General features: G+C 42.9%; 1 protein-coding gene across 1 annotated transcript; it reads right to left on the minus strand.

Annotated features, from left to right (window-relative positions):
- LOC118485002 lies at positions 1-3,627 on the minus strand. The gene is made up of 2 exons (XM_035981199.1): positions 1,801-3,627; positions 1-648 (listed from the first exon to the last, which is right to left on the minus strand). The coding sequence occupies exons 1-2, from the start codon at positions 3,625-3,627 to the stop codon at positions 1-3; spliced, it is 2,475 nt and encodes an 824-aa protein (XP_035837092.1).
- Between the last annotated feature and the right edge of the window lie 14,474 nt (positions 3,628-18,101).

The following is an 18,101-nucleotide window of genomic DNA, read 5'->3' on the forward strand; positions in this document are numbered from 1 at the left end:
TCACATTTGCTCCTGGAATCTACGCCAAAAGTCCGAGGTAAACCGAGTATCCCTGTCGGACACAATGGATATCGGCACCCCATGGCGTGCCACGATTTCATTGGTGTATACTTCCGACATCTTTTCAGACGTATAAGTCTCACGGATTGGAAGAAAGTGAGCGCTCTTTGTCAATCTATCCACGACTACCCATATAGCATCAAAACCACGGCTGGTTCTGGGCAGTTTGGTTAGCAGGTCCATTGTAATTTGTTCCCACTTCCAAACTGGAATGTCTAATGGTTGCAACTTACCGTATGGTTTTTGATGCTCTGCTTTGACTTGTAAACAAGTCAAACACTTCTCCACATATTTAACCACATCCCTTTTCATCCCCGGCCACCAATAGTTTTGCTTCAAATCTCTATACATCTTAGTCGCCCCGGGATGGATCGAATAGCGAGACTTATGAGCCTCGTCAAGCAGGAGACTCTTAACACCACATGTGTTTGGGACCCAAATCCTATCATTCCGGTATTTCATCCCATTACTTCCTTCCGTAAGGTCTTTTACCATCCCTTTTATACGTTCTTTCTTCCAGTTTTCTTCCCTTACCGCTTCGGTTTGGGCTTCTCGGATTCGCTCAAGCAAGCCTGAAGTTACTACCAACTGCATAGACCGCACTCGAATTGGAGCGTATTCGTCCTTTCGGCTAAGGGCATCCGCCACTACATTAGCCTTTCCGGGGTGATAGTGGATCTCGCAGTCGTAGTCTTTCACCACTTCTAACCAACGTCTCTGCCTCATGTTTAACTCCTTCTGATCGAAAAAGTACTTCAAACTCTTATGGTCAGTGAAAATAGTACTTTTCACACCATACAAGTAATGCCTCCAGATTTTCAAGGCAAAGACCACGGCCGCCAGCTCAAGATCATGAGTCGGGTACTTTGTTTCATACTGCTTAAGTTGCCTAGAGGCATATGCGATCACCCTTCCCCTTTGCATTAGCACGCACCCAAGGCCTAGGTGTGATGCATCCGAATACACTACCATGTCCTCCGTACCATCCGGTAAAGTCAACACCGGTGCACAGGTTAACTTTTCTTTTAATGTCTGAAATGCCTTTTCTTGATCGCTCCCCCAGACGAACTTCTCATTCTTGCGGGTCAATTTGGTCAATGGCACTGCGATTTTGGAGAAATCCTGAATGAATCTCCGATAGTAACCTGCCAACCCCAAGAAACTTCTAATTTCGGATGGATTCTTTGGAGGGTTCCATTTTGACACCGCTTCCACCTTCGACGGATCCACCAATATTCCCTCGGCACTTATGACGTGCCCTAAGAATTGCACCTCTCGTAACCAGAAGGCGCATTTTGAGAATTTAGCATATAATCTTTCCCGCCTTAATACCTCCAATACTTCTCGTAAATGGTTTGCGTGCTCCGCCTCGTTTCTTGAATAAACGAGGATGTCGTCTATAAAGACAATCACCGATCTATCGAGCATCGGCTTGCAAACCCGGTTCATGAGGTCCATGAAAGCCGCGGGCGCATTCGTTAATCCGAAAGACATCACGAGAAATTCGAAATGTCCGTATCGTGTTCGGAATGCCGTTTTTGGTACATCGTTTTCCTTTACCCTTAATCGGTGGTAACCCGATCTTAAATCGATTTTTGAAAACCAGCTAGCGCCTTGTAATTGATCGAACAAGTCGTCGATTCTCGGGAGTGGGTATCGATTCTTTACCGTAAATTTATTTAACTCCCGGTAATCAATACACATCCGCATGCTCCCGTCCTTCTTCTTTACAAATAGTACTAGGGCTCCCCAGGGAGACACGTTAGGCCGGATGAATCCCTTTTCAAGTAAATCTTGTAACTGGGACATTAATTCTTGCAGTTCCGACGGTGCCAATCTATAAGGTGCCTTAGCAACTGGTTTAGCACCCGGAGTCAGTTCAATCCTGAACTCTATTTCGAGCTCTGGTGGCATTCCCGGAAGATCCTCGGGAAAGACGTCTTCGAATTCACGCACCACAGGTACGTCTTCAATCCTTGGCGTTTCTTTTTCCACATCACGTACGTAAGTTAAATATGCCTTACACCCGTGTAGTATAAACTTGCGGGCTTCTACCATCGAGCATATCATGGGATTACAAGCCTTCTTCCCATAGATGATGACACGCCTTCCGCTCGGAGACGTTAGGTGTATCTCCTTACGTAGGCATATCACCTTAGCATGGTAGCGGGATAGCCAATCCATTCCGACGACCACTTGAAATTCACCCATGGACATGGGTATTAAATCAATGGAGTATTCCTCGCCATCGATATTCAATTTGCATTCCCGACATACATCACAAACAATGAAATTTTTGTTATTACCTACTTCTACTTCCATTGGCATAGGTAATTTCGTTAATGTAAACAAGGGGTTTTGAATGAATCTATGTGAAACAAAAGACTTATTCGCACCCGTATCAAATAAAACACGTGCAAGGATTGAATTTACAGTAAATATACCTGTAACCACGTCGGGTTCCATTTTTGCTTCAGCAGCAGTGATCTGGAACGACCTTGCCTTAGCTTTTGGGGTTTCATCCCTAGAGTCGGCACTCTCTTTCTTTCCCTTCAATTCCGGACATTCTGACTTTTTATGACTCGGTTGGTAACATTTATAGCACACCATTACTTTGTCTGGGCAATTTGCAACCCCATGCCCTATCTTGCCACATGCAACGCAAGGTTTGTTCTTGAAGTAACATTCACCTTTATGAGTGCGTCCACATGTTTTGCAACTCGGAGAACCTCCTTTTGCACTTACTTTCTTCGAAGATTCAGCTACCTTTGGCTTCTTTGCAGGACTCGGGTTTTCATCCAAGGCCCTTCTCTCACCTCTTTCAACTTGCCTTTTTAGTTCAATCTCACGTTCCCGCGCCGCGTTGATTATATCGGTGAGGTTTTCATAATGTGAGGGAGTCATGAACTCCCTATATTCAGCCCTAAGCATGGTGTGATAGTAATAGATTTTCTGTTCTTCAGTTTTGACCAAGTCATCACAAAACTTGAGCTTATCCATGAACATCCCCGTAATTTTATCAACGGTTTCACCCTTTTGCCTCAATTGCATGAATTCCTCCTTTATCTTATTTATTACTGCCTTGGGGCTATGATGTTTGAGGAATGGTGTTTTGAAATCTTCCCAAGTCATTGCCCTTATTGCTTCAACACCCCTTTCGTTTCTGAGGTTGTCCCACCAATCCTTGGCTTGGCCTCTAAGTTGGCCAGTTCCATAAGCCACGAAATCACTTTCATCACAATGCGTTCGTTCGAAAACACCCTCGATGTCGCTTATCCACCTTTGACAAGCAATTGGATCTACCTCTCCATTGAAGATCGGGGGTTTACACGCCATAAACTTGTTGTAAGAACAACCTTTCTTTTCTTTAGCCTTGCCTCTATCATTGGTAAGGTCTTCTCTGAATTCACCAATCTTTTCCTCCATAGTCGAAAGTAAGGTGTTTTGCATCCTTTCCACAAATCTTGGTAGGCTAACTTCAATTGCCCTTCCGACTTCCTCGGCAATCTTCTCTTTCAACTCGTCGGTAGTGAGGGATAGGACATTGTCACTAGCACCTCCCGACATCTTCTTACTGAAATATTAAAATGATTCGATGAATAATCTTGTTCAATCACTCTCATGCCTTTACATGAGACTTCGTACTCGTTATTCGGCCAAGTATATAACTTTGGCTTACCGTTTATACTAAGTGTACTTCCCGGGTTCGAGTATATTACTATACTCCTCCCATACACAAAAAATTATTATCCTTTTTAATCTTTTTAAATTAAATTTGCTTTAAATAAATTCTTACCGGATGTTGATCAAGCCTTGAACCGAACACAATTTTCCTTAACCTTAGCTCTGAATACCAACTTGTAACACTCTAACTTTAATTATACTAATTCTTACCAACTAGATAAGAATGTTCATGATCAGTTTAAAACAAAACATTAATATTAATCCTAACTTAGTACATACTAGTTTATCAACCTTCCAAAAACAATAATAGGATACATAAGTATTCCTTATATTACAAGGTTTCACTAATGATTAACTAAGACAAAAGTTGCGGAACTAATTCTTGAATGTGTTCGGTTTGTGAGCCTTGAATTGATCATCATCCGCTCGGTTGACATACTTGAAGCTGGAAAATTTAACAAATATTAGTGTGAGAATCCTTAGAAATTACGCATAAACAAAAGTACGCTTAAAACGGATTCAATCTATGAAAATATACAAAGTTTAACAAAATTAGTTGGGCTCCACCGAAACTTACGGTGGACACCGTAAGTTACGGTGGCCACTGGGCAACTATGGCCTGCCGTAAATCAGTAAAGAACCACCGTAACAAATCATCCTCTACCGTAAGTTACGGTAGCTACCGTAACTTATGGTAGGTTCTGCATATTGTCCTGTTTTGCTGTTTTGACCCATTTATTCCAGTTTTTGCACTTTTAAGACATCAAAGCACAATACGGGACATTTCTTTGCAACAAGTATGACCCGTTTTGGGTCCCTTGTTTCAACACCCACGCTCCCATTACCGGTTTGCGTGTTTAATACTATTCTTCCCATTACCCGACACCCGGGTTTATGGTCTACGGATAAGGTACTCCCGTTACCCGGTTTGTACCCACCATTGATAACCCGTTTGGTTTGCCATCATGACGTCCCTCATTCAAGCAACCAAACCATTACAACCCTATATTGTTCATAACTAGCAAACATTAACAATGAAAACTAAAGTATCAATATTGTCGAAGCGTTAGCCACGTACCTCAAAGCTTTCCCTTCAAACGAGCGTCCGCACCGGCTTGACTTCCCGACGCCTCGCTCGCGTTGCCTAGAACATACAAGCCAATTATTATTAGAACCTTTCGGCTCATAGCTAAAGCTTGTTTCTTTACCAACACTAAAATTAGTGTCGATTAACTCCTTTTAGGCATTTTATCGAGCATCTTATGTGCATGATTTCTCACAATTCATAATTAAGTTCAACATATGTCATTTAGTCATAATAAACACCAATTTAGGCAAATTTCACATAATTTTCTTATTAGTAAATTCTGGACCTATTTCATAGAACCCGAATTACACTAAAACAACACCATAATCCAAATGTTCATACTTTTCTACAAAATTCTCATATCACCTCTAATGGTGATTATGCACTTTACAAGAATTAGGCTAGGTTTCAACAAGAAATCGACTAGGGTTCATCCCTATACATTATTTCAATCAAAACAACTATCATGCATGCTTCGATTTGAACCTCATGAATTCATCTAAAATTTAGAATAGAACCAAATCATGAAATTTCGCATACCTTACGATCCCTTAGCCAAGGTGATCACAAATCTATATTCAGGTTTTAATTTGGACTTGATTTGAACCTTCAATTGGTGAATTTGTGAATGTTAGGGTTTCATGTAGGAACCCCCTTCTTGTCTGTGTTTTGGTCGATCAAACACACACTTAGGTGTGTGTTTGGTGTGTTATTTTACTAATATCATTTTAAGTTTCAGATTTGACAAGTTTGGTCCCTTAATTATACATAAGCTATAAAAAGGGCATTTTAATCATACTTGTCATGTTATGTCATGATACTAACTAACTAGTTTACCATTTCCTAGTCTTTTGTGTTAACTTATTACTGAAATTTAGTTTAAAATATAACTTTTATATTTTCGGGGCGTTACATCAGTTGTGCTGAATAGGGTTATCTTTGTTCTTGTTTAAGTTATTAAAAGATTGATAATTTGTTCTGATTTCAGTTATTATGATAACCAGGTGGGTGGTGGAGGCTGATGGTGGTGGAGGTGGGTGGTGGCGGCTGATGGTGGTGGGGGTGAGGTTTGCAAGAACTGTTTAACACCGGGGGTAATATTGTTGAGTACAACAAATCATAGGGGGTAATAAGAAAGGACAATTTAGTCATTTTACACCAAGGGTAATATTACAGAGTAGAACAAACCATCGTGGGTAATATGAAAGGGCAATATAGTCATTTCACATTCCAGTTAACAGATCTGTTAACTTATTTAACGCCAGGGGGTAAACTTGCGACATAACACCAAACGTTGGGGGGTAAAATTGCAATTATTTCGTTAGTGGGGGTCAGAGTGCCAATTGGCCTAAACCCCATGGGTAAAATTACAGTTTACTCTAGTTTTTTTCCCCTAAAAGCTTGTAGCTCCTTCTAAACCCTACTAGTAGGAGCGTTCAATCAAATGCTTCAAGCTCCTTCAACCAATCAAGACTTTTTATTGAGTATGAGTTTTTTCTGAGTTAAATGCTTGGTTGGTCCCTGTGGTTTGCAAAAATTTCATACTTGGTCCTAGTGGTTTACTAATTACATGTGTGGTCCCAAAAGTTGTCAAAAATGAACTCGGTTGATCCCCTGACCTAACCTCTGTTAAATTTCTCAGTTAATTGTGTATGAAATGACTATATTAGCCTTGAACAATTAAAAGCAATAAAAAAATATATAAAGAAAATGGCCCACTACTCATCTTCTTCAACCCCCCTCTCTCTCTAAAAAAACTAACACCATCATCTTGTCCAATTGTAACAATAAAACAGAGACAATCTCTACAACAGAAAGGGTTTTGATTCGTTGTCAGATTACTGCGACCTACTGTAACACCCCGTGTTTTCCAAAGTCAAAGTCAAAGTCAGGTGTTGACTGTTATTGGAATTAAAGATTAATAAAGATTAATTTCATTTTAGTTTCATTTTGATTTTCGTATTATTTGGAGTAAGTGTTGTATAATTAAACTAATCGACCGATAATCGAATTGTGAATCAACGACCGACTGTGAATGATAGGAAGTAACAATGCAATAAAGCTAGTCAATCAATAATCAAGCTAATCAAATCAATCATCGAACTCAAGTGTGGGGATTTTAATGCTTTTATACGTGTGTGTGTGCCTTATGTGTTACTTGTGCATGTTTACTTTTATGATAAAGTGTGTGGTGAATCAATCAAATCAATCAAGACTCAAAGGTGAATCAAACTCAATGGAAATCGAACCCGAAATGGTTGTAAGGATGCTTGTATGTTAGATATAGTAGTTGGAACTAAAAGTAATTTGATTAGGAATTTTATCATCCTCAAATCATCGTTCATCGAACTCGAAATATCAAAAATCGTCGCGAAACACTCAAAACTAGGCAAGCCGTTCGAACAGGGCAACCTGATCGAACAGGCTAGCCGATCGAACAGGGCAACCTGATCGAACAGGCTAGCCGATCGAACAGGCTGTTCGATCGGACAGCTGCTCGATCAGGGATGCTGTTCGATCAGCTGACCCTTTCCTCTTTTGGAAGCCTATAAATAGGGCTGTCCTTGTCAAACTTTCCACTTTTGGAAAAGCTCTGACCGACCAGCCTCTTCTTCTCACTAAATCTCAGATTTCTCTCAAACCGGTAAGTATTTCACTCTAATCCTTGTACGTTTTTGTTCATTAATCGATTCTCCATCTTTCTATCTTTCAAAATCTAAATTTCATCCATGAAATCACCAAGATCTAGGTGTTCTTGAGTGATGTCATCATGGTGTTCTTGGTGTTCATCAAGAACTTCATGTTCTTGACTTCATTCAACCATGAATAAGCTAGATCTAACCGATTTCCACATAAATAACCTAAAATCTTCCAAAGATCTTAACATTTCACGGTGGGAAAGGATTGGAAGATGGGTTTTCATCTATCTTTCAACTCTTTTACACTCAAACCGGTGAAAACGAAGCTCGAACCGATTTATAAACCATCTAAACAAACACATGGTTCAAGATTCAGGTTTTACCGAGAGATATACCGATTTCGGGTTAAACTTTAAACTTGGGTTCCAAACCGTCTCTGACCGAGTTTGGGTGATTCCTGCCCGAGTCAGTAGGCTAAGTGGGGACTTCAGCTTTGTGGTTCAACTCGTAGTCAAAATACCTCCAAATCACACCAAGTAACGGGAATAACCAAGTGTTAAGTGAAAGGTTAATCGAATCGAGAAGTTGGCCGAACGGCTAGGCTGTTCGATCGAACAGCCCAACCGAACGACTATGCCAGCCGATCGGCTAGGCTAACCGATCGACTAGCACTTAGGCCCCCAAACTCACAAGGTGTAATATTGACGAGGTACTGTTCGATCGACTACGCTACTCGATTGTAATCATTACTGCTCGAATCATGAGATACTACACTTAAACACTTAGACTTTTGAAACAATGGAATGTCACCCGATCGAGCATGCTAACCGATCGAGTGACATCTTGCCAAGTCTGCAATGCTAACCGATCGGTTGGGCTAACCGATCGAACAGCTGTTCGATCGGCCCAACTTGAAAGGTAGTACAAACCATCATACACAAACACATCCTTCACATCAAAGGAAGAAACAATCCACTTGAAGGAACCAGCCGATCGAGCCAGCCAGCCGATCGAATGGGTGTTCGAACGAACTTTCAAACCAATCGAACAGCCCACTCGATCGAACTGCTGTCCGATCGAATGGCCTACTCGATCCAAGTACATTGTTTACTTTTTCCGCGTTACTCATCGTTGTGTTATCGAACTATTCAGGCTAACCTATTCTCAGTGCTCCCTTCAATCCACAACCAACCACTGTGAGTATACTCGATCCCTTTTTGCTTTCAGCACTTTTGGGTGTTACATACGTTCTCTATCAAATTCACAAACAACTCAAACTATTTGAACGCTAACCTACTTGCATGTATTACTTGCCTAAATGATTGCTGTTTATTATGTTTACACGTGGAGTGCTATCTACCTGCTTTAGCAACGTAGTACTATAGTTTGGACTCAGCACCCGTTCACACGGGGGTTGCTAAGGACAATTACTTGCATGGATTACGGTGGTAATCATGTATTGCGAACTGTCTCGGACAGTCAACTCGAAGTCGTTGGTATCGATGGTCCCATGTTGATAATTTACATGCATCGTTTGCCCTTGTGTACGTGCTTGGTTATGCGTAAACTATTCGAACTCTATATGCTATATCAAACTTGTGTACTCACCTTTACATTATATGTATTGACTTTTATTTTAACGTATGTGACAGGTGTTTAAGCTACTAGCGTGCTAGGGAAGCGAGGCAATAATAAACTTCTAGGAGCCTGTGTCCTTAGGACAGTGTCCACGTACCTGTTCCAGGGCCATAATTATCTGTAGATCTTGCACTGGCACCTGTAGTCAGTAAGATCCACAGTGGTCGTCTAGAGGTCTTAAAACAATATTTACTTTTGGTTTGTAATAATTAAGAATTTGAGTTGTCGGAACAGTTCCCATATTGTTTAGTTGAGTTCTATGATAACTTGTTATTATTTGGAACACGGTATGGGACGTGTTATATAACTGAATGGTATGATAGTTGTTGTGGAAACTTCTGAACAATCTGTTTCGCTCAGTGCCGCGCCCCGATGATTCCGCCATCGGTCGGGGTGTGACAGATTGGTATCAGAGCCATAACTATAGGGAATTAGGTTAGACACGATCTAGTCCGGATCGCTGTCTTAGAGACCTAGACTATAGTTAGGAACCAAGAGACCAAGTTTATGTGCTTATTTTATGTTGTTTCCTTCTATTCTATCATTACATCCGAACTCCGAGCCAAATTTTGTAATTTGGACGGGATTAGGAGTGAAACCCGCAAATTCCTGCCTAAATTACAAATTTTTGTCAATTATTTTGTGCGATTTCTATCAACAAACGGGGGAGAATTATACCAAATCAGGGCTGAAACCCTTAATTTGATGGAAACTTTCCTCTAAATTTTCTTAAAACAAGGAAGAAATTGCTAAGCTAGGGGTGAAACCCTAACCTTGGCAGTTTTTCCGACATTATTTCATCTCGCCAAGGCAATTGACGGACTCCAACGACCTGAACTCACGAGTATGGCCTAGAATGCGCATGCATGATGCCCAAGAATCGAGGCAGAAACATGTCCCCTAGAGTCGAAAGTGACGACAAGTCAACTGTGAATAGTTAAATTGCCATGGTTAGTCAAAGTCTAGTAGCCACAGACAATCCATTTTCCGATTATGAGTGTTGCCTTGTTGATTTTATATGATTTACCTGTTTACGTGTTTTTAAGATTTGTTGGTTACTCCATTTGTTATCAATCTGCGTGACTTTTGTTGTTATCCTATCTCGATTCAAATCCTTGTTGATGTGATCCGAACGAAACCAGTGTGCTAGGCTACGCTATACGACTAAGTTAGATGATACGATGTGATGCTATCCGATACGCAAAACAAACGACACTCGACATGTGGATATAGGTTTCTGTTTTCTGACTGCTTCTGTGATAAAATTTTGTACGTGTTTAAGAAATTAAGTGCTCTATTTGCTTAGTTGCTTACGTGCTCTAATTGCCTCTGTGATTATGTGCTTATGTGTTTGTATGTGTTACGTGACGTGAAATGCGACGTGATTCTAAGCTTTAGTAAACTAAGACGTGCGAGACTCGAATTCGTTGTGTTGAGCCCTATGGCGATGTCTATTGCAGACCATGTCGTCATCATCAAGGCCTCGTCAACGTCTTACTCGTCGGGAGAAGAGAGATCGTCGTCTTGCTGCTATCCTCTCTAAAACAGTAGCAAAGGCTGTGAGTGAAGTATTCGAGAACGCAAGCAAGTCATCTGAGGAATCCCGAACCCTCACGCCCAAAGACTCCAACAAAGCTACTTTTAGCTTCAAACAATTCAAGGCATGTGGGCCAAAAGAGTTTACCGGTGAAGATGGCCCTACGGCTCTGTTTCATTGGTTTGACTCGGTAGAAGTCACCCTTCGTCAAAGTGGATGCCCAGATCACCTCCGTACTCTCAATGCTACCGGTGTCTTCCAGTCGCGAGCTTTGGACTGGTGGACCGCAGAAAGGAACAAGCGCGGGAACGACGCTGCATACGAGCTGACGTGGGAGGAATTGAAAGCGATCATGATGGACGAGTTCTGTCCTCCCCACGAACGCCAAAAGTTGGAGGATGAGTTCTGGAGTATCAAGCAGAAGGAGGGAGACAATGCTGGTCTCACCGCCCGTTTCAAACAACTGAGCATTATCTGTCCAGACCAGGTCAAGACTTCTGATATGACCATCAAGAAATACATCCGTGCTCTTCCGGATTGTGTCGCAGATTTCGTTCACGCCTCCAAGCCCGCAACGATCGAGGAAACCTACCTACTCGCCGCTGAGATTAACGACAAGCGGGTGAAGGCTGGTTTCTGGGATAAACAAACCAAGTCTCTGCATCAAGTCACCGCAGCATCAACCGATAACACCACTGCCCAAACCTCCAAGTCCTCGAGAAGAAGAAAGAAGAACAAGGGTTGTGCTGCCGCAACCACTGCTGCTCCCATTCAGTCTGTGCCAGCACAACAGCAACAACCACAGCGCACTGCGCCAGTGATCAATGCGCCGCCAGCAAAGCGTGCGTACACCGGCCCCCACCCACTCTGTGCTACATGTTCTTATCATCACCCGGTGGGTGTGGCCTGCCGATTCTGTGCCCACTGCAACGTTTACGGGCATTTCACTGCGAGTTGCCGCTATGGTCCCCGTCAGGCTCAAGCTCAAGCCGCTGTCAACCAGGCTCTACTCCCTGCTCCTCAAGCTCCTCAAGCTGCACAGGCCCCGGCAAACAATGTTCGGACCTGCTTTGCATGTGGTGACCCTAACCACTTCGCAAACCGGTGCCCGAACAGGGTGGTGAAACAAGAAGCTCAACAGCCCCAGCAACAACAACAACAGCCTCAACAACAAGCCGCTCACGCCAGAACTTTCAACATCAATGCACGCCAGGCTCAAGCTGATAACAACGTGGTCAATGGTACGTTCCTTGTGAATGGTATATATGCATCATGTTTGTTTGATACTGGAGCCGATAACTGCTTTGTGTCCCTTGAATTCGAGAAACTTCTTAGACGTAAGCGCTCTTATCTTTCGACACCCTTCGAAGTAGAAGTCGCTACCGGAAGAACCATTGCTGTCAATTCTGTGCTCCGTGATTGTACTCTCAAGCTCAACAATCATATATTCCCGATTAATCTCATTCCAATGCAACTCGGAAGTTTCGATGTCATAGTAGGCATGGACTTTCTTCGTGAAAACCGTGCTGAAGTTGTGTGTTCCGACAAGATGATTCGTTTTGTGCTAGCTAGTGGTGATACTCTATGTGTTTATGGTGAAACTACTGCGAAAGATCTCAAGCTCATGTCCTGTCTTCAAGCTCGCAAATATCTCCGCAAGGAATATCGAGCCTTTTTGGCCAACATTGTTGTAGCTGAGACGGACAAGAAAAAGAAAGTTGAAGTCAAGGATGTTCCTGTTGTCCGAGAATTTCCTCAGGTGTTCCCTGATGATCTTCCTGGATTACCTCCAAGTCGTGATATCGACTTTCGAATCGACCTCATTCCAGGAGCTAACCCAGTGGCCAAAGCTCCGTATCGACTCGCTCCATCTGAGATGCGAGAACTCTCAAACCAACTCCAAGAGTTACTTGAAAAAGGCTTCATTCGCCCGAGCACTTCTCCATGGGGCGCACCAGTCCTTTTTGTCAAAAAGAAGGATGGGTCGTTCTGAATGTGCATCGATTACCGGGAATTGAACAAGCTGACCATCAAGAACCGATACCCCTTACCAAGAATCGACGATCTGTTTGACCAAATACAAGGTGCTCAGTGTTTCTCCAAGATTGATCTACGTTCAGGCTATCATCAGTTGCGGATTCAAGAGGAAGATATACCCAAAACCGCTTTTCGAACCCGATACGGCCACTACGAATTTGTTGTCATGCCTTTTGGTTTGACCAACGCACCCGCGGTCTTTATGGATCTGATGAATCGCGTGTGTAAACCGTTCTTAGACCGTTTTGTCATTGTATTTATCGACGATGTCCTGATCTATTCCAGATCGAGGGCCGAACATGCGCAGCATTTGCGATTGGTTCTCGAGTTGCTTCAGGGAAACCAACTCTACGCCAAATTCTCCAAGTGTGAGTTCTGGTTAGAGGAGGTTCAATTTCTGGGTCACATTGTGAATAGTCGGGGTATACACGTTGATCCTGCGAAGATTGAGGCAGTCAAGGGATGGGTTACGCCAAAGAATCCGTCAGAAGTTCGCTCTTTTCTCGGATTAGCTGGCTACTACCGGCGATTCATAGAAGGATTCTCAAAGGTTGCTGTACCGCTTACCTCCCTTACTCATAAAGACAAGCCTTTTGTGTGGGGAACCGCGCAGGAGACTGCTTTCCAAACCCTCAAACACATGCTGTGCCATGCACCAGTTCTTACACTGCCGGACGGAAGCGATGACTTCGTTGTCTATTGTGATGCTTCAAACCTTGGACTTGGCTGTGTTCTCATGCAACGAGACAAGGTTATAGCTTACGCATCTCGACAGCTCAAAATCCACGAGAAGAACTATACAACCCACGACCTCGAGCTAGGCGCAGTTGTCTTTGCCTTAAAGATTTGGCGACACTACCTGTATGGTACAAAGTGTACGATCTTCACCGATCACAAGAGCTTACAACATATCTTTAACCAGAGAGAACTCAATATGCGTCAACGCCGATGGGTAGAACTTCTCAACGACTACGACTGTGAGATCCGTTATCACCCAGGCAAGGCGAATGTAGTTGCAGACGCCCTCAGCAGAAAGAATTACGTGATAGGTGTTCGAAACATCCAGGCTCAGTATAACCTCGAAGCTCTCATCCGCGAAGCACAACACGCTTGCTTTAACGAGCGTACGTTGAAGAAAGAACGAATCTATCACGATGGAACTCAGCTCGTGAGCAAAGCCAACGGGATATTCTATTATCTGGACCGAATCTGGGTTCCGAGGAGGACGGATTTGCGAAAGATCATCATGAACGAAGCCCACAAATCCCGATATTCCATTCATCCCGGTGCGGACAAAATGTACCAGGATCTTCGCTACAAGTACTGGTGGCCTGGGATGAAAAGGGATATTGCCCTATATGTTGGTAGCTGTTTAACTTGTGCAAGAGTCAAGGCTGAACACCAAAGACCTTCAGGCTTACTCGAACAACCGCCGATACCCGTATGGAAGTGGGAAAGCATAGCTATGGATTTCATAACTAAGCTCCCGACCACGCCATCAGGTTACGACAGTATTTGGGTTATAGTCGACCGTCTAACCAAATCAGCCCACTTTCTGCCAATACGAGAAGACTATAAGGTGGCCAAGCTAGCCCAAATCTACACCGACGAGATCATTAAGAATCATGGTACGCCTCGAGACATCATTTCGGATCGCGATGCTCGGTTTACATCGAGATTGTGGGAAACTTTTCAAGCAGCTCTAGGTACGACGCTGAATTTGAGTACCGCATTCCACCCGCAAACCGACGGGCAGACTGAAAGAACGATTCGTACTATTGAAGACATGCTCCGTGCGTGTGTCATTGATTTTGGTGGTAGTTGGAGCAAACACCTACCATTGGTCGAATTTTCGTACAATAATAGCTATCACTCCAGCATCGAAATGGCACCTTTCGAAGCCTTGTATGGTAGGAGATGTCGCTCGCCTATTGTATGGCACGAGGTCGGTCATTCCCAATTGACTGGGCCCGAGATTCTGCAAGAAACGACTGACAAGATCCACCAGATAAGGGAAAATTTGGTAAAGGCCCGGGACAGACAAAAGATGTACGCCGATAAACGACGCAGGCCCCGCGAATTTGCAGTTGGCGACTACGTGCTCCTAAAGGTATCACCTTGGAAGGGAGTAGTCCGATTCGGCAAAAGAGGGAAACTTGCGCCTCGATTTGTTGGACCTTTTAAGATTCTGGAAAGGATCGGTAAAGTTGCCTACAAACTCGAATTACTGGAGGAACTCAGCAATGTCCACCCGACTTTCCATATTTCAAACCTTCGAAAATGCGTAGCCGACCACGACGCAATAATACCACTCGACGATCTTCAGGTCAATGAGACTCTACACTTCGTGGAAAAGCCTGTCGAAATCATGGACCGACAGACCAAGCAACTCAGACGCTCGCGCATTCCTATTGTAAAAGTACGATGGGAAGGCAAACGAGGCGCAGAGTTCACTTGGGAACTCGAAAGTGACATGAAGGCCAAGTACCCGCAGTTGTTCAGATAGATCTGAAGCATCAAATAGGTAAAATCACACGGCGATGTACGGTTCTCGGCCTAATTTCGGGACGAAATTCCCTAAAGGAGGGGAGACTGTAACACCCCGTGTTTTCCAAAGTCAAAGTCAAAGTCAGGTGTTGACTGTTATTGGAATTAAAGATTAATAAAGATTAATTTCATTTTAGTTTCATTTTGATTTTCGTATTATTTGGAGTAAGTGTTGTATAATTAAACTAATCGACCGATAATCGAATTGTGAATCAACGACCGACTGTGAATGATAGGAAGTAACAATGCAATAAAGCTAGTCAATCAATAATCAAGCTAATCAAATCAATCATCGAACTCAAGTGTGGGGATTTTAATGCTTTTATACGTGTGTGTGTGCCTTATGTGTTACTTGTGCATGTTTACTTTTATGATAAAGTGTGTGGTGAATCAATCAAATCAATCAAGACTCAAAGGTGAATCAAACTCAATGGAAATCGAACCCGAAATGGTTGTAAGGATGCTTGTATGTTAGATATAGTAGTTGGAACTAAAAGTAATTTGATTAGGAATTTTATCATCCTCAAATCATCGTTCATCGAACTCGAAATATCAAAAATCGTCGCGAAACACTCAAAACTAGGCAAGCCGTTCGAACAGGGCAACCTGATCGAACAGGCTAGCCGATCGAACAGGGCAACCTGATCGAACAGGCTAGCCGATCGAACAGGCTGTTCGATCGGACAGCTGCTCGATCAGGGATGCTGTTCGATCAGCTGACCCTTTCCTCTTTTGGAAGCCTATAAATAGGGCTGTCCTTGTCAAACTTTCCACTTTTGGAAAAGCTCTGACCGACCAGCCTCTTCTTCTCACTAAATCTCAGATTTCTCTCAAACCGGTAAGTATTTCACTCTAATCCTTGTACGTTTTTGTTCATTAATCGATTCTCCATCTTTCTATCTTTCAAAATCTAAATTTCATCCATGAAATCACCAAGATCTAGGTGTTCTTGAGTGATGTCATCATGGTGTTCTTGGTGTTCATCAAGAACTTCATGTTCTTGACTTCATTCAACCATGAATAAGCTAGATCTAACCGATTTCCACATAAATAACCTAAAATCTTCCAAAGATCTTAACATTTCACGGTGGGAAAGGATTGGAAGATGGGTTTTCATCTATCTTTCAACTCTTTTACACTCAAACCGGTGAAAACGAAGCTCGAACCGATTTATAAACCATCTAAACAAACACATGGTTCAAGATTCAGGTTTTACCGAGAGATATACCGATTTCGGGTTAAACTTTAAACTTGGGTTCCAAACCGTCTCTGACCGAGTTTGGGTGATTCCTGCCCGAGTCAGTAGGCTAAGTGGGGACTTCAGCTTTGTGGTTCAACTCGTAGTCAAAATACCTCCAAATCACACCAAGTAACGGGAATAACCAAGTGTTAAGTGAAAGGTTAATCGAATCGAGAAGCTGGCCGAACGGCTAGGCTGTTCGATCGAACAGCCCAACCGAACGACTATGCCAGCCGATCGGCTAGGCTAACCGATCGACTAGCACTTAGGCCCCCAAACTCACAAGGTGTAATATTGACGAGGTACTGTTCGATCGACTACGCTACTCGATTGTAATCATTACTGCTCGAATCATGAGATACTACACTTAAACACTTAGACTTTTGAAACAATGGAATGTCACCCGATCGAGCATGCTAACCGATCGAGTGACATCTTGCCAAGTCTGCAATGCTAACCGATCGGTTGGGCTAACCGATCGAACAGCTGTTCGATCGGCCCAACTTGAAAGGTAGTACAAACCATCATACACAAACACATCCTTCACATCAAAGGAAGAAACAATCCACTTGAAGGAACCAGCCGATCGAGCCAGCCAGCCGATCGAATGGGTGTTCGAACGAACTTTCAAACCAATCGAACAGCCCACTCGATCGAACTGCTGTCCGATCGAATGGCCTACTCGATCCAAGTACATTGTTTACTTTTTCCGCGTTACTCATCGTTGTGTTATCGAACTATTCAGGCTAACCTATTCTCAGTGCTCCCTTCAATCCACAACCAACCACTGTGAGTATACTCGATCCCTTTTTGCTTTCAGCACTTTTGGGTGTTACATACGTTCTCTATCAAATTCACAAACAACTCAAACTATTTGAACGCTAACCTACTTGCATGTATTACTTGCCTAAATGATTGCTGTTTATTATGTTTACACGTGGAGTGCTATCTACCTGCTTTAGCAACGTAGTACTATAGTTTGGACTCAGCACCCGTTCACACGGGGGTTGCTAAGGACAATTACTTGCATGGATTACGGTGGTAATCATGTATTGCGAACTGTCTCGGACAGTCAACTCGAAGTCGTTGGTATCGATGGTCCCATGTTGATAATTTACATGCATCGTTTGCCCTTGTGTACGTGCTTGGTTATGCGTAAACTATTCGAACTCTATATGCTATATCAAACTTGTGTACTCACCTTTACATTATATGTATTGACTTTTATTTTAACGTATGTGACAGGTGTTTAAGCTACTAGCGTGCTAGGGAAGCGAGGCAATAATAAACTTCTAGGAGCCTGTGTCCTTAGGACAGTGTCCACGTACCTGTTCCAGGGCCATAATTATCTGTAGATCTTGCACTGGCACCTGTAGTCAGTAAGATCCACAGTGGTCGTCTAGAGGTCTTAAAACAATATTTACTTTTGGTTTGTAATAATTAAGAATTTGAGTTGTCGGAACAGTTCCCATATTGTTTAGTTGAGTTCTATGATAACTTGTTATTATTTGGAACACGGTATGGGACGTGTTATATAACTGAATGGTATGATAGTTGTTGTGGAAACTTCTGAACAATCTGTTTCGCTCAGTGCCGCGCCCCGATGATTCCGCCATCGGTCGGGGTGTGACA

Source organism: Helianthus annuus, chromosome 12, assembly GCF_002127325.2.
Source record: "Helianthus annuus cultivar XRQ/B chromosome 12, HanXRQr2.0-SUNRISE, whole genome shotgun sequence".
Lineage (NCBI taxonomy): Eukaryota > Viridiplantae > Streptophyta > Magnoliopsida > Asterales > Asteraceae > Helianthus > Helianthus annuus.

Bases quoted from the DNA above. Each gene is read 5' to 3' on its own strand.
- LOC118485002 (XM_035981199.1), bottom strand. From the start codon at position 3,627: ATGTCGGGAGGTGCTAGTGACAATGTCCTATCCCTCACTACCGACGAG. The intron at 649-1,800 runs GTACTATTTGTA...CGGTCTATGCAG, and splicing joins TGTCTCCCTGGGGAGCCCTA to TTGGTAGTAACTTCAGGCTT.